The sequence below is a fragment of the Corticium candelabrum genome, chromosome 15, assembly GCF_963422355.1.
Source record: "Corticium candelabrum chromosome 15, ooCorCand1.1, whole genome shotgun sequence".
NCBI classification, from domain to species: domain Eukaryota; kingdom Metazoa; phylum Porifera; class Homoscleromorpha; order Homosclerophorida; family Plakinidae; genus Corticium; species Corticium candelabrum.
In genome coordinates, this window is record NC_085099.1 from 4,937,125 (window position 1) to 4,959,094 (window position 21,970).

The window sequence follows — 21,970 nt, forward strand, 5'->3', positions numbered from 1 at the left end:
AGTGAATTCAGTGACGTCATATCAAAAAGACACATTCTGGAAAATGTTGCAAAGGGTATTGCCAGCTCAGTACAAACTTTTTATCTGTGGTCTAAGTGACGATGAGATGTGTTTGGCCTGCAACACGTAAAAAGATACATTTGACCATGTTTTCACTGACTGCTGCAAATGGCAGGATACTCTACGAATTGCACAAAAATATCTTTGTCAGCATGGTGTAAGAATATCAACAAATACCAACATTTTCAAGCAAATTTTTCCATCAAAAAGCCGAAGAGAAAAGATTCTCGTCGGTGTGCTGCTAACAACTTACTATACGAAGAGACAGACACTGCAGCCTCAAGCAATAGTGGCAACACATATTTATCAGTTACAATTAGTGGAACGAAAATTGTAGTATACTAGTTTCAATGTAATCCATATTATCACTGAGTCTTATGGGCTTTTAACAAAACAAAAAATGTATGTATTATGTATATGTGTATAATTTCACACAAAAATTGATTTGCCACATATAGTATACAATTCGGTGCATGCATGTCCACAACTCATAACGACGTACAGTTGAATATAGCCAAGTAATACTAAATAAACGGAAAATAATTTCAAAAAATATATAAAAATTATTGCTGAGCATAGCGGGGCTTCTAATCCGGGTCGCATAACATAAAGGAGCATGGTCATAAAGGGCAATCCATCTGGCTCTTGGTATATTTATATTATATATATATATATATATATATATATATATATATATATATATATCTGTACTCACGAACCTCAAATTTCTCGTCCCCATAACCAAGTTTCATTATAAGATCTACTTCGAAAAAATCGTTTCTGTGTCCGACTACAGATCACTAGAGGAAAGATTCGTGCAAGTGACCAAACTGCGACGAGAAAGCGTCACAAAGTTACGTTGCCCCATCCTTTTGTATTTTAAACAGTAGCTAGGGATTGTGTGTACTAGACAACCAAGAAATACCTGCAAGAGTTGAATGCCACCTACAGCCAACTACTCACACGTTCCGTACTACAGTATGATCAATCCTTTACTACACTGTTACATGTGATGTATCTAGAGGCCTGTCCACACCAGACCAGAAAGGATCGCGATCCGATCGCGCATATTTTTGGGGGGGTCCACTTCACACGCACATCCCGGATATATAGCCCGGATAAGTTTAACTTGCACGTGCACGGTAGACCATTCTCACGTGCACGCATGGCTCACGATCATGATTTAGTAGTTCGAAATGTGTTGTTATGCTAACAGATGGTGGGAATTGCGCTTTCTCTGCGAGCAGCTACCACACTGAGTAAGCAACAGTGGCAGTGAAAAGAGAGCCCCAATACGGGGAATGTTGGTTGCTACAAACCGTTTTCTTTGCAGAAATCGACTTTCTCGAGAAACTGTTGACTCCAGAAAAGCTTTACGTGATGCAGTTATTATACAAGACGGCAGAGGTTTGTACGTTTTGCTAATTAATTGCTATTAGTTGATGAACTAATTATTAATTTATTAGAATAAAGTATTTAGTAACATTAAAGCACAATTTATGTATTTATGGTAGTATTTTAACCTTAAATATGATTTGATAAATAATTTATAATTTATAAGTGTGTATATACAGTAGTGGACAAAAGTATTTGCTGGGCAAGAAATTTCAAGGGCTTTTCAGTATGTCTGTGTTTGGGTGGAAGCACAAAATACTAATAAAGCGACTTCTTGGTCAATGTTTGTCATGCAATGCCAAAATAAATGGAGACTAATTGGTATAGAATTGAGTCTGAATCAGTTGGTTGTTGCAATTTAAGATTATAGTTACAACCTAGTTAAAGTGTCCCTACACTATTTTGTTTAGACAGGTATTAACCAATATGCATGGGGGTTTGTTCCTGTCCAGAATACCACAAATTATATTAGCTCACCAGTACTCATGTTAACTAAATTCACAACTACAAATGTTGATTATTAATACTCTGCCACTTAGCTGCAGTAAAGTAACAAAAATACTTTGAGTTGAATGAGTTTGTTTATTAATTAAATGTCCATACTCCTGTCTAAGTATTGTCCTCCCACAGGTTATTCAAGAAGACAAGTGGTTCAACGAGGTCTGTCACATTCCTGACACTTTGAATCTTGAACTCTTGAACTTGAGCAAGATACAGCAATTTCAACAAATTCTGTCACACAAGCCAGCCTCTGCTTTGGCATTTGGTGACGTGACTAGCTACCAAATTTCTAGACTGGCATGTGACAGATGGTTGCCTGACACACTGCTTGAAGGTATGGCATCGCTTCTCAATCGCTCATCACAAGATTGTCTTTGCCTTGTGCTATCTGAAGTTTGCAAATTCACGTTGAACAAATCCATAGCATCAGCTCTGAACAACAGAAAGAAGATTAGACTTATATTCCTGATTGTCAACGTACAAATTGATGCCATAACTGGATCTTCTGTTGCATCAAATACATTGATCAGTGGGAATCATTGGACAGTGGTTGCTTTAGATTTGAATTCAAAAGCTTCCTTCTATGGTGACCCATTGGGATACCCAGTTCCTAGCAACTTGTTGGTAGAACTAATACAAACACTGGACTATCTAAGCACTGCCTTAGGTGAAAGAGTGGATATTCATGATTTGATTCCTATGCATAGGCCGACATTTGACAAAGATGGAAAACATGCATGCTCAAGGCATTGCAAAATTTCCCAATACAAACATGTTCTTCTCTTTGTGGGGTTATTGCCTTTGTTTTTGTGGCAGTTGCAACATTTTCTCCAGAGAATCTGTGGGCATACATCTGTTCACCACAGCTGTCCTTCTATTGTGACAAAGCAAAACTCAAACTTTACCTTCAACCAAGCCATTATGCTCACTACCAAAGAAATACCTTGGCAGTATGGCTGCTTTCTGATCAAATTAAAATTTCAAATATCATAGATAAGTCCATATTAGCTGATGAAAACTTGCAGTCTCAGCAAATCCAAAGCCACCATCTCAAGCAACCTGAACGCCGGAAGCTTTGCTTAAGTTTGAGTAAAACATTAAAGACCAAAGTTTCAAAAGAAAAATGCAACTCTTCAGCAGCTTCACCATGCAAAGCAACTACTGATCGGCCCTCCTGCTATATGCCTGACAAAGCAAACAAAGTTGGTAGAAAAAACTTTACTCTCGCTAAGGCCGTTTCAGCTGGCAAGAGGAATCCTTTCTTGTCTAATGTAACCTGGTGCACTTCTAATGAGAGTCATTCACAGAGTACAGAAGCTGACAATGTCAGTGAAACCTCCATGCCTGCTGTAGAACAACAGTCAGTTTATGTGAAGAGATGCACTTTAAGCACAGACACATTTCAACAATTTCAAACTACCAGTGAAGCCAATCTAGAGCACTCACTTGATGCCAAACACGAATGCAAATCTGATTCAAGCCTCCCTACCAGTATTATACCCTTGCTCCCTCAGCAGTACAACTATTTTGTTGACTTCTATTGTCAGCATGAATCGAAAACCTTCCTAGGAGTTGAAACAAGCAACTTACTTTAGAAGCATGGACAAGTGCCAATTGTGAAACTGCAGCTGTCCAGTGGATTAAACATTTTGAAGAGGTTTCAAAAACCACCTATCAAATCACTAATGGTTTCAAAGTAAAAGGACGACGGCTCCTTTTTAAAACTGTTCGTCATTGTCATCATTACAGGAAACAGAAAACTCTGTCACAAATGTCCACAGAAAGCAAGTGTAAACTAAAGAAAACCACCATACATTGTTCCACACAAGACAAAAAGTCAATGTGTCCTAGCAGTTTAATAGTTAGGGTATACCCACCTGAAGCATCTAAAATCTCAGACCACCCTGAATATCCTTGCCTTATCGATCTGAAGTACACACATAACCACTCAATCCACAGTGGCCATGCGCTCAGCTTTAGACCAGTCACAGAAGCTGTGAAAAAAGGGTACATTAGTCTCTTTGAGTCTGGCAGCTGTGCTGCCTCTGCAAGACATGAATACTTGACCCAGCTCCAACTGAAGAGTGATCCACGAGAAGTTGAGAGAACTCTTACAGACAGAGCCATAAACCCAAATGTACAAGACGTTCAACGCCTATTTAGAAAATGGCGATCAGACAACATTGGACCAGAAAATGGAGAGGCAGTGTTTGAGCGACTGCTCGAAGAAGTACAACGATACAACAAGAAACATGAGAAAGAGGGTGGGCGAGTATTTCTTCAATCTTATGAAGGAACAGCTGCAATGAATACGGATGAACCTAAACCAAAGACCAGAAAGACTGATGCCATGCCCTTCCTTTTAGCTCCAGTCACTCCTCTCGTGGCCAGAGTCCATGAAATGGTCAGACAAAGTGCAGAGCTAGTCTTTTGTGACTCAACAGCCAGTCTTGATAACTTGAACACAGCTGTGTTCATACTTAGCTGCGGCACATCTGTAGGAGCTCTACCACTTGCTGCAGTTATGACATCCAGTGAAGATGCTGTTACCTTGCAGCAGGGTTTACAGCACTGTGCCACATACTGCCCAAGTGTGTATTTTTTGGAAGAGGCCCAAATCTTGGACCACTAACACTATTGACAGATGACTGTGCAAGCGAACGCATTGCTCTAAACAGTACATGGCCTCAAGCGGAATTACACCTATGTGTCTTTCATTTTTACAAAGTACATGGAGATGGTTTTGAAGCTCAAATTCTGGTATCTGTGGCACAAACAGAATTACCTGTATGGCACTAACAAAACGACTTGTTTATGCCTCAAGTGAGCAAGCATTGACTGAAATCAAACGTGAAGTAGACAAAAGCCCTTTTCAGACATTCAAAAAGAGACTAGGTGATTACTGGCAACGAAGGAAAGAATGGGCTGTGTGTTTCCGAAAGAACTTTCCCACACGAGGCAACTATACTAACAATTATTCAGAGACTAGCATACGCATCATAAAAGACATCCTTTTCCAAAGGAATAAAGCTTGGAATGCGGTACAAATGTTCAATCTTCTCACACAGGTTCTCAAACTGTATTACCAGCGACGTTTATTATCTGTTGCCACAAACAGATTAGATCATTTTGTCTTTACAAGATTTACTGTGACAGGAGTGAAAGCACACGCCATTCCATCTGACGACATTGTTGCAACAGATGACCCAGACGTTTACACTGTTATGAGTCAGTCAGATAAGAATAGAACGTGGATAGTAGACTTACAACTGGGTGAGTGCACCTGTCCCATCGGAATGCAAAGTCAACCTTGCAAACACCAATTTGCAGCAGCAATGAAGTATCGCAAAAGCAGTGTCAATACTATCCCAACGTATTCGCCTCAAGGCCGTCAGCTTTTTGCAGCAGTGGCATTAGGACAACACTGCCAACCCATTTCCTTTTACAATAGTGTCCACCAAAGAGCAGAAGAATAACATCTAAAGTCTCTTTCAATCAGTGTGAATTGGTCTGATGAAGATATCAAACGTTCCTTTGAAAAAATTGCCCCTTGTTCCTGTGATACAACTAAAGTGGCAACTGCAGCTGACGACAACATTGATTTTAGCAATACATTTCAAAGAGATCAAGCACAACCAATTAACAGAGGAAGCTATGAAAAGTCAAGGGACGTCATTGAAAGAGTACTACAGGTCACTAAAGATATCAAGGAAGGGCTACATAAAAGTCGTGTCACAGACAGCTTCATAGTTGCAGTAGAAAGGTTTTGTTCCAATTATTGGAAACTACGAGGCAAAGGAATCCATTCACCTGGTACACAGCAGCGACCGCTTTCTGCTCTACATATGTTTGGTAAAGAGGTGGAAGTCAGAAAACAAAAGAAAAAGATTCGAGTGCAACCTACTGCTGTAGCTAGACGACACTTCAAGTCCTTTCTACCCGTCCAGCATCAGCAGGACGTCCAAGTTTGTTCATGAAAGCCAAAGCTACAACCAACATATTCAACAGAAACATTATCCCCAAACGAATCCACCAGAGAGCAAAGAGAAACCACAATCTGACAATAAGTTTGAAAACAAATACCCCTAATGCCATCTAAACTGTACAAAGATACAAGATTTTTTGAGTTGCATAAACTGTCTATGTTCATATTCCTTGATATAAAGAGAGGAACAGATTGTAGGTAGTGTTCAGAATGAGTGTTCAGAACAAGTCATTCCTGTTTTATGTCCAGCAAACTGTGCACCCACTAGAAAAATAGGCATCTTCATTGTGTGTGTTTTAAATTTATTGTTAAAACAAATCATGGATTGATTCTATGTATTTTAGGCTAATGAAAAACTGTGTTCTGTGGCAACAGACTGTCCAGATCAACAACTTCCTGTAATCCTGTCTGTTTGCCATACATTTCTTATGCAAACAAATTAATTGCGGTAACAGTAGAGTACGCAATTAATAAACAGGTTCTTCTGCAATAGTTACTAGTATATACAGTAGTGGACAAAAGTATTTGCCTGGTAGTTTTTTGTTGATTTTTCATCATACTCTGGCCTACAGAATAAAAATAAGTGCTGATATGAGCACAAATGAATAAGTTAGTTGGTTTCAAAGATTGGAATATTGTTTGCATTGAATATGCTTTGATAAGTTGTAATGCAAACTTAATCGGCTTTTAACTAGGTTGTAACTATAATCTTAAATTGCAACAACCAACTGATTTAGACTCAATTCTATACCAGTTAGTCTCCATTTATTTTGGCATTGCATGACAAACATTGACCAAGAAGTCGCTTTATTAGTATTTTGTGCTTCCACCCAAACACAGACATACTGAAAAGCCCTTGAAATTTCTTGCCCAGCAAATATTTTTGTCCACTACTGTATATACACACTTATAAATTATAAATTACTATTTATCAAATCATATTTAAGGTTAAAATACTACCATAAATACATAAATTGTGTTTTAATGTTACTAAATACTTTATTCTAATAAATTAATAATTAGTTCATCAACTAATAGCAATTAATTAGCAAAATGTACAAACCTCTGCCGTCTTGTATAATAACTGCATCACGTAAAGCTTTTCTGGAGTCAACAGTTTCTCGAGAAAGTCGATTTCTGCAAAGAAAACGGTTTGTAGCAACCAACATTCCCCGTATTGGGGCTCTCTTTTCACTGCCACTGTTGCTTACTCAGTGTGGTAGCTGCTCGCAGAGAAAGCGCAATTCCCACGATCTGTTAGCATAACAACACATTTCGAACTACTAAATAACGATCGTGAGCCATGCGTGCACGTGAGAATGGTCTACCGTGCACGTGCAAGTTAAACTTATCCGGGCTATATATCCGGGATGTGCGTGTGAAGTAAACCCCAAAAAAATTTGTTCGATCGCGATCCGATCGGGATAGCGAGCGTCCACACTGCACTTTGAAAACGATACCTCCGCCTCATTTCGCGATCACGTGACTGATGACCGATGCGTATATGTGGTTTCTTTGCTCGTAGAAAGCGTTGATACAGCGACGTAAGGTGAGCGAGAACAAAGACGAGTGAGGAGTGCTAGATGTTCCGACTACACGCGTGTAGAGTACGTGAAGGTAACGCTCACTATTTCTAATCGGATTCAACCGATCGCGATCGGATCGCGATCGAGTTGCCAGTGTGGACAGGCCCTAGATCGACTGCTGATTTCGTCAATTCTAACCAGCGAAACCTGTCTAGAGAACGTACTCTAGAGCCCTGTCCACACTAGAACAGAATGGATCGCGCGATCCAATCTTGAAACGATACCTCGATGATCCGCCTCATTTTGGTATCACGCTACTGACCCATCCATGTACGTGTGAGTTCTTTGCTAGTAGAAAACGTTGATACATTGAGCGAGAAAGAAGATGAGTAAGGAGGCCTAGAAGCGTGTATTGGACGTCTAACTAGATGTTGTGGTATCACTTTCTTGCGGTATAGTAGAGAGGCGTATAGCGACAGACAGCTATTTAGCACTAGAGTCTGTTTTGATAGTGCAGTTGTGCGTTTCTTCTTGTTGTGTTCACTAAACACTATAGGCTGAATACTCAATAGAGTATTTAATTAAAGGAACTCACTGTCTAAGACTTAACTTAAGGACCCGGGAAAATAGCGATGACCTGACTACACTCGATAGGTAGGCTAGCTCCACGGTTACCGCCTTAGTATTCTCTAGGAATTCACCGATCGCGTGATCTCGATCGAATCCACCTCCCGATGTAGATTGGATTTTTGCGATCCAGTTGCCAGTGTGGACATGGCTACCGAACCCATCGCTAATTCTGGTATTGGTTACTGTTTTGTGTATCAAACAGGGTGAATACGTCTTTGTCTAGAAATACTAGTGGTTCTGGTCGCGTGCGTTCTTTGATCAAAAACACGGCATCAAGGATCAGCGTGAATTGCTTTGCAATTGTGTCTGCTATTGCTACATTGGTATGTAAAAAATGTTATAGTACTTTGTGTATTTTTTCTTGACTGGAAATTTGTAAGAATTTTTACAGCTGGTAGTTAATTAGGTTAAAGTTGAAGGGGCGTACCAATTAATATCATTTTTAATTTTAATTTATTAGCGTAATAGCTTTGACCTTGTTTAGTGATATTTCTCAATATAAAGTCAGGTTTTGAAACTCTTTTCAAAGTAATAACATATTATAATTGTAATATATAATTATTATTACTATTTTTCGTCTGGGACCATAATTGTCCCCATCACTATGCAAACAGCATCTGTAAAATTTCGCTGTCTATCAAATGAGTTATCACGCGACATGTCAGTAGTGTATCGGGCGTCAAACGATACCACCTGACACTCCTTCATATCTTCGAAGACTTGAGGGGCTGAGAAGCCCACTCCTTGAGTCTGCAAAAATATGGCAGTGTCAGATATGGTATCATTTGTGACGCCAGATATACTACTAGAGCACGAGCAACCAATTCAGTTGCACCCAGTTTAAACAAATAACGTCTCCAGTATATAGCTACAGAATTGTGCGCAATGACAGCTGTGACCGAATTTCATATGATAACTATGGAAATATCTGGTCATCCGCTACCTCTCGTTCCATGTATTAACTGGTTGCATGATTACGTAGCTAGACGTGAAAATGATTCAATGTTGTATCCCCGCGATCATCTTATAGGCTATGAGCTGTTATTATACCATGAGTATATGTACCCAAACTGGAAACTTGGCTACACGTTGTCACCATCAAGGATATGGAGTTGAGTCATAAGAACATTGTCAGGTCACCCTGACCTCTGAGCCCTGGTGATGTTGATATGTGGCACTGCTCGTTGTCGATTTACGGTAAAAACATCGATCTCGGTATTACAGACGATCACCCAGCGAGTGGCCAGAGAGGTTGAAGGCAGGTCGATGCCTATGGGACATCTCGTGATGTTAGATGCTCCCTATGTCGGTCTGTTCAAACAAGCAGATCTCACCACCGACGAGAATAATTGTATTTCTATCGCATCACCACAGTAATGCAGTTGCAACTGGGGGCATATTAGACACACACACACACACACACACACACACACACACACACACACACACACACACACACACACACACACACACACACACACACACACACACACACACACACACACACACACACACACACACACACGAGCTAAATACAGTAACACACAAGACAAACTATCTCCCTTCAACCCTTCCAACGACATTCCTAATGTAGTGAACACAACTCAACATATATTTCTATTGCTCGCGCCACTAATCCATCGCATCCGGAAACACTGCTCTACCCCGGATTATGTTACTATGCATCCTGTCTCTAATCTACTACATTCCTTCCCCAACTATAGCCAACACTACTCACTACTACAAGTCCAGTCTGTCTGGCGGTCTGATCACTCTGTTTGATCGTCACAGTTGTACTTCCCCAGCTGTTCCGGTTGGTTGATCGTCTGGTTGAATGGTTTCTGGTTGTGGTTGTTTATCGGAATCTGGAGGTGGTGGTACTTCTGCATCCTGTTTCTCTAACCCAGTTTCTTTGTTTAGGGGTTCCTACTTTGGCCCCTTGTTTTTGCTTAGCAGTTGGCGGCTCTCTGTGCCGGATTTGATCTTGGTGCTTACGTACTATTCTCTAGTCTACCAATTGACATCTAAATGACAATGGCCCTGTCGCATCCACTATTTTGGCAGGAATCCAAGTCGCTCCCTCGTTATGATACCGAGCATAAACGTTGTCTCCCGCTTGTAAAACTCTGTTTCGCGCCGTTCGATCATGGCCTTCCTTTTGCCTGACCTGCCTGTCTATCACCCGTTCCTCTAACCCTGGCCTGATCAAGTCCAGGCAAGTCTTGAGTTTCCATCCCATCAAGATACTCCGGTGGTGGTGTGTCGTGTTGTTCGATAAGCAAACAAAGAACGACTAATCCGGTCTTCCGAAGTACCCACTATCATTTTCTTTACTCCAGCCTTGAATTTCTGGGCGGCACGTCCTGCGAGACCATTGGAAGCTGGGTGATATGGTGCACCTTGCTATGACGAATGCCATTCTGCCTCATAAACTTTGAAAACACACTGCTGGTAAAACACGGTCCGTTATCCGAGACTACCGCGTCTAGGAGGCCGTGTTGAACAAATGCTTGTTGCAGTCTACGTACCGTCACCAAGCCTGTACATGCCTGCCCTGTGTTGTAATCTTTAATCCACTTCGAATGTGCATCCACTATTACTAGGAACATCGACCCTAGGAATGGTCCTGCATAGTCCACGTGTACTCTTGACAATGGTTTTTTGGCAAAACCCATGGATAACGGCGCTGAAAGAGGGTTGGGGCGGTTTATTTGGGCGGTTCATTTGGGCGGTTAATTTGGCGTATTTCACATTTCCTGACCAGCTGTTCCACCTCTGCGTCAATGCTTGGCCACCAGACCTCACCGATTGTTACTCCTTCCATCCTAACAGTTCCATTAAGCTCTGTCATGATCTGTGTGCGGCCTGCAGGCGGTATCATAATCCTAGTTCTCCAAACTACATAGTCAGCCTCCCCAGACAGTTCGTGACTCCTTATTTTGTATGGTCGTACATCTTCTGCTACTATTTGTGGCCAGCCTTCTCTAAGCCATGTGCGCACTTGAGACAGTACGGTCCACCATGCAATCTGTGTAGCTGTAACGGGAAGTTTCTCCAACTGTTCAGAACGTGAAGCATTGCTTGCGGCTGGCATGTATGGTGTGGTAGATTCGGTAGGGGCACTCGGCTTAGTGTGTCGGCATTGTTGTGCCTCTTCTTTGCTTTGTAGCGAAAGGTATACTGATATCCCGCCTATAGTAGCGCCCACCATTGAATTCGTGCCGAAGCCGTCTCTGGAATGCTTGTCCTTCGTCGAGCAGTCCCTTGAGTAGTTGGTGATCAGACAAAAGTTCAAAGTGTCGGCCATAAATATAATGGTGGAATTTTGAAATTTCAAAAACCATTGCAGCCTCTCTACGGTCAATCTGTGAATATTATTTTCAGCTGGCGACAGCGATCTCGACGCAAACGCAATGGGATGTTTATTCCCATTTTCAAGCCTGCGCGACGAAACCTCGCCTAGTCTAAAAGATGAGGCATCACATGCCAGCAACAGTGGTAACTTGGTATTGTAGTGTACTAGTACCCGAAAAGATGTAAGCAACCTTTCGATTTCTGGAAAGCCTTGTCTTCATTCTCTGACCATTTCCATGTTGCTCCTTTCTGTAAAAGAGCGTGCAGCGGTGCCAACACTGTCGCTCGATCTGGAAAAAACTTACTGTAGTAGGTCAGCATTCCAAGGTATGCATTCAACTCTGATACTCCTCGTGGTATTGGTGCATTTTGAATAGCCTTCAACATTTCCTCCGTGGGGTGTAATCCATCTTTGTCTATTCAATGTTCTAGATACACCACATAATCCTCCGTGAACTGACACTTGTCTTGTTGTAATCGCAACCCAGTTTCTCTTAAGGCTTGTCCACACTGGCAACTGGATCGCGATTCAACCGCAACGCTGACCACACTTGCAACTGGATCGCGATCCGATCGCGATAAATCCAATCCACATCGCGAGGTGGTTTCGATCGTGATCCCATCGCGATCGGTTGAATCCAATTAGAAATAGTGCGCATTACCATCATGTACGCTACGCGTTTAGTCGGACATCTAACACTCCTCACTCGTCTTTATTCTCGCTCACCTTAAGTGGCTGTATCAACGCTTTCCACAAGCAAAGAAGCCACACGTACACATCGGTTATCAGTCGCGTGATATCGAAAATGAGGCGTAGGTAGCGTTTTCAAAGTGCAGTGTGGACGCTCGCTATCCCTATCGGATCGCTGTCCGATCACGATCCATTCTGGTCTAGTGTGGACAGGCCTTTAGTCTTTTCAAGACTTTTCCCAAGTTCTGAATGTGCTCAGTCTGACTCTTCCCAGTTATCGAGATATTGTCAAGGTGTACCACGCCGCCCGACATGATTTTAACAAGCCTTCCATATGATCCTCTGAATCATGGCTAGTGCCGAAGCTACTCCAAACGGTAACCGATGGTAACGAAACAGTCCTTTATGCGTGTTAATGGTAGTCAGTTTTTGGGACTGTTCCTCCAGACGTAACTGGTATGATGTTCGGCTCAGGTCTAGTTTTGAGATTGCTACCCCTCCTGCTGACTTTGACAGCAAGTCATTTATGTCCGACAATGGGTGTCGGTCAACTTCCAATATGAGATTTAACGTTGTCTTGTAATTCACAAATCCTTACTGTTCCATTGGACTTCACCACTGGAACGATTGGTGTGGCCCAATCTGAAAATTTCACTGGGCTCATAATACCTGCTGCTTGAAGCCTGAACATCTCTTCTTCCACTTTCTCGTTCAGTGTATATGGCTGGCACTTTTCGTGCCTTATGAAAACGTGGTGTTTCTTGTGACTTTGTGTTGAGTGTGGATTGGATACCTTTCAGCTCTCCAAGGTCATTCTGGCAAACCTTTCTGTCCTCTTCTAACAGCTCCTTTAGACTACCGTGTGTGTGTGTGTGTGTGTGTGTGTGTGTGTGTGTGTGTGTGTGTGTGTGTGTGTGTGTGTGTGTGTGCAGACTAAACAGTGCCTTCCAATCCACCTGTATGTGTCGTAACCAATCTCTACCCAGCAAACTGCGTCTGTTTCCTTCCACCACGTGTAACTGTAATTTTTTAGGAGGGGCCTTGTCTGCTCCTTGTACCTTGGCCTTGATAGTCCCCAACACTTTAATTACTCTGCCCCATATGCTCTCAGTGTGGTGGTACTCTCTCTAAGAAGTGGAGGAAACGACCCCACAATGTCTTGTACGTTGTGTCACTAATTGCTTTCACTGCTGCTCCTGTGTCAATCTCCATTGTCAAGCATCTCCCATTTCTTTTTACTTGTGTCGTCAAGGGAACCGCTTTGGGTTTGCTTACAGGGTACATGTGTTTCAGCTCTAAAGATTAATTTTTCTTGGAAATTTTCATCCTCTGCTCGTTCCACCTGATGTGTGGTTTGTGGTTTTGGCTGTACATTTGTAATCCGAAGGAATTTTTTGGCCTTGCCCTTTTGGCCTAAAAACTTGACTGAGGTGTCCCACCTTCCTCATGCTAAAAATTTGGCTTCTTTGAAGCTGCATTTAGTAGGAGTGTGTCCTGATCATTCACAACGATAACAGGTTTTGGGCATTTGTGGTTGCATCCGGTGTACTGTACTCTCTGCTTTTTCTGTCGTGTCAACAATTTTGGACCCCATTACCTCCCGCTTATTCTTTACCCGCCGCTTCTGTAGCGCCCGCTATTTCCAAAGCCTGCACAAACGACGACTCCATTTCTTGTAACAAACGCCGCTGCGTACGCTCATCGTCAATACCACAAACTAAACGATCACGGAGCATTTCGTTCAGTGTCTCTCCATACTCGCAAAACTCGGATAACGCGCGCAACGCGGACACAAACTCTGCAACTGACTCACCCGTTTTCCACATTGCACCCTAACACTGGGACTTGATCGCACCACTCTAGGATTCGATTGTTGTTTGGTGAGCATATACTAGAGGTGTGGGAGATATCGTTGACAAACAACTTCTCGTGTCCGTTTTGCTTGTCTCGAGCTCGTCGACAAAGTCTGAAACGAGTGTGTGGGGTCGGCGTTGCATAGATGGGTGAAGAGATGTAGTGTATCGCTTATAGAGACCGAGATAGAGTGTCTTCAGTTTCGAAATGTAGTGTTGTTGTGGTTGAGCGAGCCTGTCTCTTGTCGAGATAGGCTTCGAAGTCGTGCACGATGGCGTGGCTATAGGATTAATTTTTGTTTTTCGGATTTAGGATCAGGAAATGTTTGGCGTGTTGGGGCATTGCACATTCCACATGACCACGAGATCGAATCTGGAGTCTTGGACTGTTTGGTCTCGTGCGAGTGTCTGTTCATAAAACCATTTTGTCGACGGGAGCGCCTGCGACCCAGCGCCCGCCACCGTGACCGCATTGGGCGTGATGGATGTGGACGCCGCGCTGTTGACTTTCGTACTCGAGCCAACGAGTGGTGATTTTGCTCGCGTTTTGTTCGGGGTAGAACGCTTTCTCGTAGGCCGACTCGACTCTGGTTTTTCTACTTTGTCACCTGGACAGATTATCTTCGTGACACCTTGGGTGCACCGATCGGCGTGTGAAAGAATGAGAGCAATAGCCACACATATAGAGCCCGGCCACATTCTTGATATCTTTAATGTAGAAGGCATGCTACTCGAACATTCTGATTGTCATCGTGTCGGGATAGTGGGCGGGTTGTCGTGTCAGGTGCCATCCGTGCTCTGTCGGCTGGTACACGCGAATACCCAACTTGAAATGTTTTTTTTTATTTTATCGTGGTTGTCTAGATTGGTGTTAGGTACATCGAGGCACTGCTCATTGCACAGAAGTTGTCATTCCACGTGTCCAGAACAACGAAGCTCTTCTTCTAGCGCAGCCATTCGGGTAGGAATCCTGTGCCGAGTAGTGCTTCTCGTATCTGGGAGATAGAAGTTGGACTTTGATAAATCGTACACCCACTCGGTGTTGGGACGATGTATGTTGTCTGGGGTGAGTCGGTATTCTTGTTTGGCTGTCCAGTCGCGGGCTTGTTGCAGCCGATTCATTCTCTTGTTGCTGGATATGTATGCGGTTTTTCTAAACAACGTCACTCTACCATCTTCGATATTTCGAATTCGGTAGGTGTAGGAGTGTAAACGCCGTCTGAGCGTAGGGTGTCAGCTCCTCCATCATTCGTTCGGTAATATTACCGTCTACACCTCGAAAGAATTGGAAGGTCACTCTTTTACGCCCTTTCGTCACTCGTTCTTGTTGATCATCCACCTTTCTTCGCTATATGCGATGCTACAGGTATGTGTCTCATTTTTGGGATAAGTCCTTTCATGACAGCTACGCAGTATTCTGGATTTTGCATATCTTGACTCACCTGTTTGGCTCGCAATAATTGAGCTATCGACCAGTTCGTGAATTTTTGCCAATTTGACTTGACCCTGCGATCGTCGACGACTCCGCCCATTGCCAAGTATCGCCCAGCTTTCGTGCCATCTCCAAATGTCTGCCTTCGGAAATGAGTTGAACGAGTTTTGATTTTGCGCAAGCGAGATATTAGACTGTCTCGAGCCGGATGTCTTTTGCCTGCTTTCGCAGATCTTTGATCGTTGTTACAACAGCGGGTTTGGAGGGTGGCCCTCCGATCGCATTTAGTTAATTGCTGAGACAGAATCAAAAAATTGTGTGCTTACTGGCCTACACCCAGCAAGTCCGAGCGCACGCGGTGGGCAGTGGAAATCAAACCCGCCCCGCTTCGATTCTATTTTTCGTTTAGTAGCATGACGCAACTTCCGCGACGAAACAAAGCCCACCCGCGTTGAGTCCTTGAGAGGGGTCACCGGCAAGTCGAGCGCTAAGCCAGTGGAAATCGCACCCGTCTGGCAGCGTCGGCGCGCCGATACGTTCATCCGTCCCGCCGCACTGGGTGCGTACGGACGGACGGTCCACTTCCCGTCTCTGGACATGACGTCACTTCCGCGTACAGACGGGGCGGGGCAAAATGGCGCTTAGCGCAAATATATGTAGATACAATAGAGTAGATTATTTGTCTCACAGGGTGGAATTTCTTAGCATTCCTAGAGACAATTACCGCAAACAATTCTGTGGCCATAAACAAGAGATGCTACTTGTCTAATAGGGCGCAACTTTCCTCTATGGAGCACTTCACACGATTCTGTGGCTATACTCTAACGGTGGTCCGTTATATTATAGAACGGTTAAAGTAATAGGCTCTCGATATGCTGCAAAGCACTCAATACTCGCAGTTAGTCATAGAAAATGTTTTGAAAACTACTCTCTCATAAACAAGGAACAACACGAGAATAGTGGTTGACCAGGAGACTTTAATACTGATCAGAGTCGTGGGTACTCAGTGGTGTGCGCTATCTATCCGGTTGATCGAGCTCTAGTACTGTTTCGGGGCTGATCAGTCTGTCGAGTCTGCGAAAATATGGGGAGAGTCAGGCAGTATCATTTTGACGCCAGATACGCTACTCTTGTCGACGCGACGTGAGGTTATGCGAGCACATTAATAGTAATCAGACTGGCAGCGCCAAAGATTAGGCACTTTAGCTATTACATGCATGCTCTTTCAGTTACATGTATCGCTTCAGTTAGAACTTTTTCTTCACTATCTAGATGTGGTGTCTATTCAATGGATAATTAAACCTAGATCTTGCATGTATTTTGCATCTTTGTGTGTTTTCAATATTTTTCGTTCAGAAAACTTATTTGATATTTACATGCAGGCATACTTAAAGTACAGTAATTCCAAGCTGTAAAACCTTTCGTTCATTTAGGTTTGACTATTTGATGACAATGCTAAAGGATCTCTCACTCTATCAAAGGTTCGTGTCGATTCGTTGTCACCTTTTTATTTTACTTTCTCATTTTGTTTTGAAGATAATTAAGGGTCCACTTCGTCGTATATAACGCTACGCACCCGCAAACGTGATTGCATACTATACGTAATTAACTTAGAAGGTTGGGACGTGAAAACAGAGTGGGTATGGTGATCACGTGATAAGTGCAAGCGCACAAATGCAGTGCAGTTGGTACCTTCAACCTTGCATGCGCATCCAAGCCCGTTTCGTAACCCACAAGCACATTTTCTCAACGTCTCGCGAGTGATTTCAAGGATTTGACGATAGCAAGGCTCCTAGCCTAGTGCGCATTGACGGAATGTTCCACACGTGACTATCGTGTGCCCTCCATTTTCAAGCTATTTGCGGCTAATATCTAGAGCTCTTGTATCCAGCTTTGCCCGTAGTTCTAACCAACCTTCGGTCTTGATTGCGTAGCTATGCAATCAAGTTTGCGAGGGCGTAGCGCTAGACGACGGAGTATACAGTATACCTTCAAGCTATAGTTGGTCACAACGATAATGTATACATCATTATATGTGGCTGTCAACTACGCCAGCCACAACTCAATTTTACATACAATTAACTAACACAATTTAAAACATCTACCGTGTCATCTTGTTTTGTATTGCTGAATGTTACTCTTTGTGTCTGTTTCTCTGTTGTCTGTTTTTGTTCTTCTGTGTCTCTCTTTTCCTCTTCCTATAAACTTCTCTTTGCTCTTAATATTAATTTATTGCTTTCCCTTCGTCTTTCTAACTATATTTTTGTACATTCATTTGTTTGCGTTGGAATGTTATTTTTTAATTAAGAAAAATTTAAAGGATGTTTTCTTGCAGGAAATACATTAAACCCTTGCCGTTTTTTACGTCTGTTATTCTGCTGATGAGCATTTTTGTGGTCTTCATTCTGCTGTTCCATGGTATCGGGTAAGAAGTGTTATGACAATTGATGTCACGAAATGATGCGATCCCATTTACGTACATTGGTAGGCAGCTAGCGAGTGTTACACTATAATGCTATTGTGTGTGTGCGTGCGTGCGTGCGTGTTTGTGTGTGTGTGTGTGTGTGTGTGTGCACGCGTGCGTGTGTGGTGTGTGCACGCGTGCGAGTGGTGTGTGTGTACATGTGTGTGTGTGTGTGTGTGTGTGTGTGTGTGTGTGTGTGTGTGTGTGTGTGTGTGTGTGTGTGTGTGTGTGTGTGTGTGTGTGTGTGTGTGTGTGTGTGTGTGTTATACAGCCGCGTTGACGCGGCAAGAAAAACTTGATGACATCCGTTAAGACACCGCGTTTGAATCGCCACATCACTACATTAAACACTGCTGTCTTGTTCGTGCACAATTCATGTTAGAAACGTCTAGGTCGGGGTTAGCCTTAAAGACTGCTTTGCTCTAATGCAGTGAGTACGTCGTTTTAATGAAAGCAACAGCTAGAAAACCTTCGTGTGCAAAAAATTTTCTGTAACACAAGCAAAAATCTAGCCGTGCTTTTAAAGCTTAACAGCGAACACGTTATGTACGAAAGCCACGAGTGTGCGCAATAGTGTGCCCGGCATGCATGCTTGCACTCAAGTTGATCTAAATTTGTACTCATTTTTAGTACAGGCGCGTACCCAGGAATTTCATGGTGGGTTTTCAAAATTAATATTAACAACAGAAGTTAATATCAATGAAATGACGCAGCTTGTTCAGATATACCGTAACAACATGACTAAATAAAAGTACGATGCCAGAAAGAGAAACCGTAAAGTTATAGTACTAAGCTGTGTTTGTGGTACGAAGATGTGCTGCATTGCGGTATCTGACCCATTGTAACTTAACGTATCACGTACTGGCAACCTTCAATTTTCTTACCCAAGTGACAGTACACGCATGCACGCTAGGGTTTGTGTTTTATAGTAAATTTAGTATCAGTGTAAAAAGTGTCAGATTGATTTGAAGACTATTAGATTACAACAAGAAAACATATGTAAATATATATGATCTTATGAAGACAATTTGCAGAAACCAGTTTGGGCGTGGTAAAAAACTTATCGCCTTCCAGTTTCTCATCACTGCATCTGTACGAATTTGCTTGCAATACAGCTTTACAAGCCACATAAGGCAAGTGGTCCGTTTTGCCTCTGTTAAGTAACTGTGCTAGAAAACAGACCATAAAATGAATTTTTACTGTTCGTCAGGTGTGTCTCCGTGTTTTATACTTTAAAAACGTGATAAATTTATACATCCGTAAAATCAAAGTGTGTGATCATCAAGTCACTGGTCATTTGTAAAGTGCTTTGTGAATATATATCTGAACAAATTACAAAGAATTTATACTAGTCGACTTTATTGCTTTCTAGATATAAATCGTTGCAAGAAAATCGTTATAAGATGGTTCGTGTTAAGTCTGTGCAAAGTCTTTCGTCAGCTATTCCTGAAAGCAACTCCCTTTGGAACTCAGTCGGTTGTGGCAGTAAATATCCTTTATTGTCATGTCAGACGAAACAACATATCAAGTCTAATCACATCAAATTTCAGGGTAACTTCATTCCTGTCAACCGATCACACTTCAATCATCCACTTTTGCGACAGCGTTGGAACCGTTGTGCCGTTGTGGGCTCGTCTGGACGTCTGCTGAAAACTAAGTTTGGACAAGAAATTGATCGTCACGACGTTATCGTTAGAATCAACTACCCACCAACAAGTGGATACGAAAAACACGTGGGATCACGTCCAACTGATATTCACTTTTTTGGCGACAAAGTTACAAGGTGTTTTAACGACAGCGACTCTGAGAGTAAGCTTGTGGTTTTTCCTTTTCCATTTCCTTTTCACAAACACTATAAAACCGTCGCCTTCGAAGTTTGTAAAGCTAACAGAGAGTTGCAGTTGTATCCTATTTCAAGCTACATTTTCGACTTTGCCCGTGGGTTAGTCAAGAAATACTCCAAAGATCCTGCAGCTCACAGAAACGGGTTTCCGTCGTCCGGTTTTCGTGCAGTGATATTCTCTATGATGATGTGTGCGAACGTTGATGTCTACGGATTTGGTTTGAGTGGAGACAAAAATGAACCTGTTCATTATTACGAGAAGAGCAAAGACAGTCGTTCTTTCAAAAGAGGTCACGATCCCGACACCGAGTTTCGTCTTTTGACTCATTGGCCAAACTCCACAAGGCCAGACTTCTTTCCCGGTTTTGGGAAAGTGCGGGTATTTGTCTAGTGTCGTGGACAAGCTTCGTAATTGGTTGGAATCGCGGACTGGTTATGAGCTTGACCAAAAACTTATAAATTAATTAATTAATATTAGATGTGCGCGTGCGCAACGACGTTGTGTCTGCTGTTCTGAGATTTGGTTCATGCCTATATACAAGGGCGTCACGTGAGTCTCAAATGTGAGGGGCTCATCAATAATGTTAATTAAGCATGTGACGTCATAGACAACGCGTAACATGTCAAAAGTTTAAAATATTTTAGGACTGCTTGATTCACAAACAACCGAGATTAAATACAACAATAATTTTAACGAACCACGCCCTCAAAAAAGGGGGCTAGCGCGTAGTACGTGACGCCCTTGATGCATACGTTTGCAAGCATGTGTTTGTGACTCGACGTCCTCGGTGACGTGGTGCAACGTCTGTTTCTGCCTTCCTTTGACTCTTTTGTTCTTTTGTTTCATTCATTTCAAGTACGAGTTCGAGGTTGGCTCTATACGTGTGTTGAAAACTTGAATTGTTGTATTTAGCTAGGAACTCGAACGTACTATACTTGTCATCAACAGACCTTGTACAGACTATTTCAACATCATCCTACAACGAAGTTTGATGAGATATTGGTGTCATGACGCCATCAGACTTATAGCACTCTTAATTAGAGTTGCTCCCAAAAAATTGTCAACGTGACGATCGTAAGTACAGCTATTTTTCATTGGCTAAAAGTGTCGAAGTCAAACACACACACACACACACACACACACACACACACACACACACACACACACACACACACACACACACACACACACACACAGGCGCGCCCGCCCGCTCTTGATAAAGCTCCATCGACTGTCCATCTGCCTCTGAGTTTCCTTTGGAGTTACAAGCTCTTGGGGGAAGGTCCCAGCAAAGGACGATCAACGTGACATCCGGCTCCCATTAAAATATTATCATGTGACACTCGATCTTGTGGTAACGTTACAATCATATCATTTACGGCCAGCTTATGCAAAGAAGGCGTCTCCTCACAGGTACAGTACAGTAGCCTCGCGCAGCCAGCTCCTCCCTTTGTGACTTGCGCTAGCGGGGAGAGGGTCTGATAAGGTTCCGTTGATGTCTTGGTTCCGCCGAGCCCAGCATTCCATGGAGTAACGATGATTTGTTAATTGAGATAAGCGAGCACCTGCAACTGATGGGAACACACTACTTATTAGTATCCGTATGTACAGCAAAGTTTTCGCTTCTGTTTCTGTTGCAGATGCTGCTGGACTTTGTTCTTGTTTTAGGGAGTTCATTTTTCTCTCAGTTATACGTGGCTGCCTGCTCTAAGCATGGTAGGAGAAGCGTGCGGGTCGTCTCCTTGTACGACAACATTGGCAGGTGAGTTGTTCTTCGGGAACCAACAGCATTCAACAACTAGCATATGCGTAACAAGGAAGACATCTCACCTGCGAAAATTCAAAGTGCACGATCACGCAACTTCTGAACGTGAGAAGCCAATGAAGTGTGCTACAACACAGGGGTGGAAACAGCTTGAAGCTGCTCGTCCTGTTGCTAGATCTAACGCTGCAGCTGCATGACGTCCAGATGAGCCTCTGTATGCAATTTTGCGAAGAACAACTCACCTGCCAATGTTGTCGTACAAGAAGACAACCTGCGCGTATCTCTTACCATGCCTACAGCAGGCAGCCACGCAACCTGTGAGAGACAAGGAACTCGCCTAGAACAAGAAAAAAGTCCAGCAGCACCTGCAGCAGCGAAAACTTTGCTGTACATGATGATACTAATTGGTTGTGTGTTCTAATCAGTTGCCTCGCTGATCTCAATTAACAGATTGTGCCCCATGGTATGCA

General features: G+C 42.8%; 1 protein-coding gene and 1 long non-coding RNA gene across 4 annotated transcripts in view; one reads left to right on the plus strand and one right to left on the minus strand.

Annotated features, from left to right (window-relative positions):
- The window catches only part of LOC134190502 (uncharacterized), a 7,832-nt gene extending 616 nt beyond the window's left edge, over positions 1-7,216 (minus strand). The window contains exons 1-2 of the long non-coding RNA XR_009971641.1: positions 7,153-7,216; positions 7,005-7,078 (exon numbers count right to left, since the gene is read on the minus strand). This is a non-coding gene — a long non-coding RNA (uncharacterized LOC134190502). The remainder of the gene's footprint in view (positions 1-7,004; positions 7,079-7,152) is intronic.
- A 202-nt stretch (positions 7,217-7,418) lies between these two features.
- LOC134191429 (CMP-N-acetylneuraminate-beta-galactosamide-alpha-2,3-sialyltransferase 1-like) lies at positions 7,419-20,421 on the plus strand. 3 transcript variants are annotated; one of them, XM_062660047.1, is made up of 5 exons: positions 7,419-7,558; positions 8,300-8,420; positions 16,861-16,908; positions 17,763-17,852; positions 19,264-20,421. In XM_062660047.1, exons 3-5 carry the CDS (start codon positions 16,874-16,876, stop codon positions 20,123-20,125), a joined length of 987 nt encoding a protein of 328 aa, XP_062516031.1. In that variant the 5' UTR covers positions 7,419-7,558; positions 8,300-8,420; positions 16,861-16,873; the 3' UTR covers positions 20,126-20,421. The 3 variants fall into 3 exon arrangements, with proteins under 3 accessions (XP_062516031.1, XP_062516032.1, XP_062516033.1); XM_062660048.1 differs by having other exon boundaries at positions 7,424-7,490; XM_062660049.1 differs by lacking the exon at positions 17,763-17,852 and having other exon boundaries at positions 7,424-7,490.
- The last annotated feature ends 1,549 nt before the right edge of the window (positions 20,422-21,970 follow it).

Excerpts from the sequence above, each read along its gene's own strand:
- LOC134191429 (XM_062660047.1), top strand. The coding sequence starts at position 16,874 with ATGACAATGCTAAAGGATCTCTCACTCTATCAAAG. Across the intron at positions 16,909-17,762 it reads GATCTCTCACTCTATCAAAG|GAAATACATTAAACCCTTGC; the intron begins GTTCGTGTCGAT and ends GTTTTCTTGCAG. Across the intron at positions 17,853-19,263 it reads CTGCTGTTCCATGGTATCGG|ATATAAATCGTTGCAAGAAA; the intron begins GTAAGAAGTGTT and ends ATTGCTTTCTAG.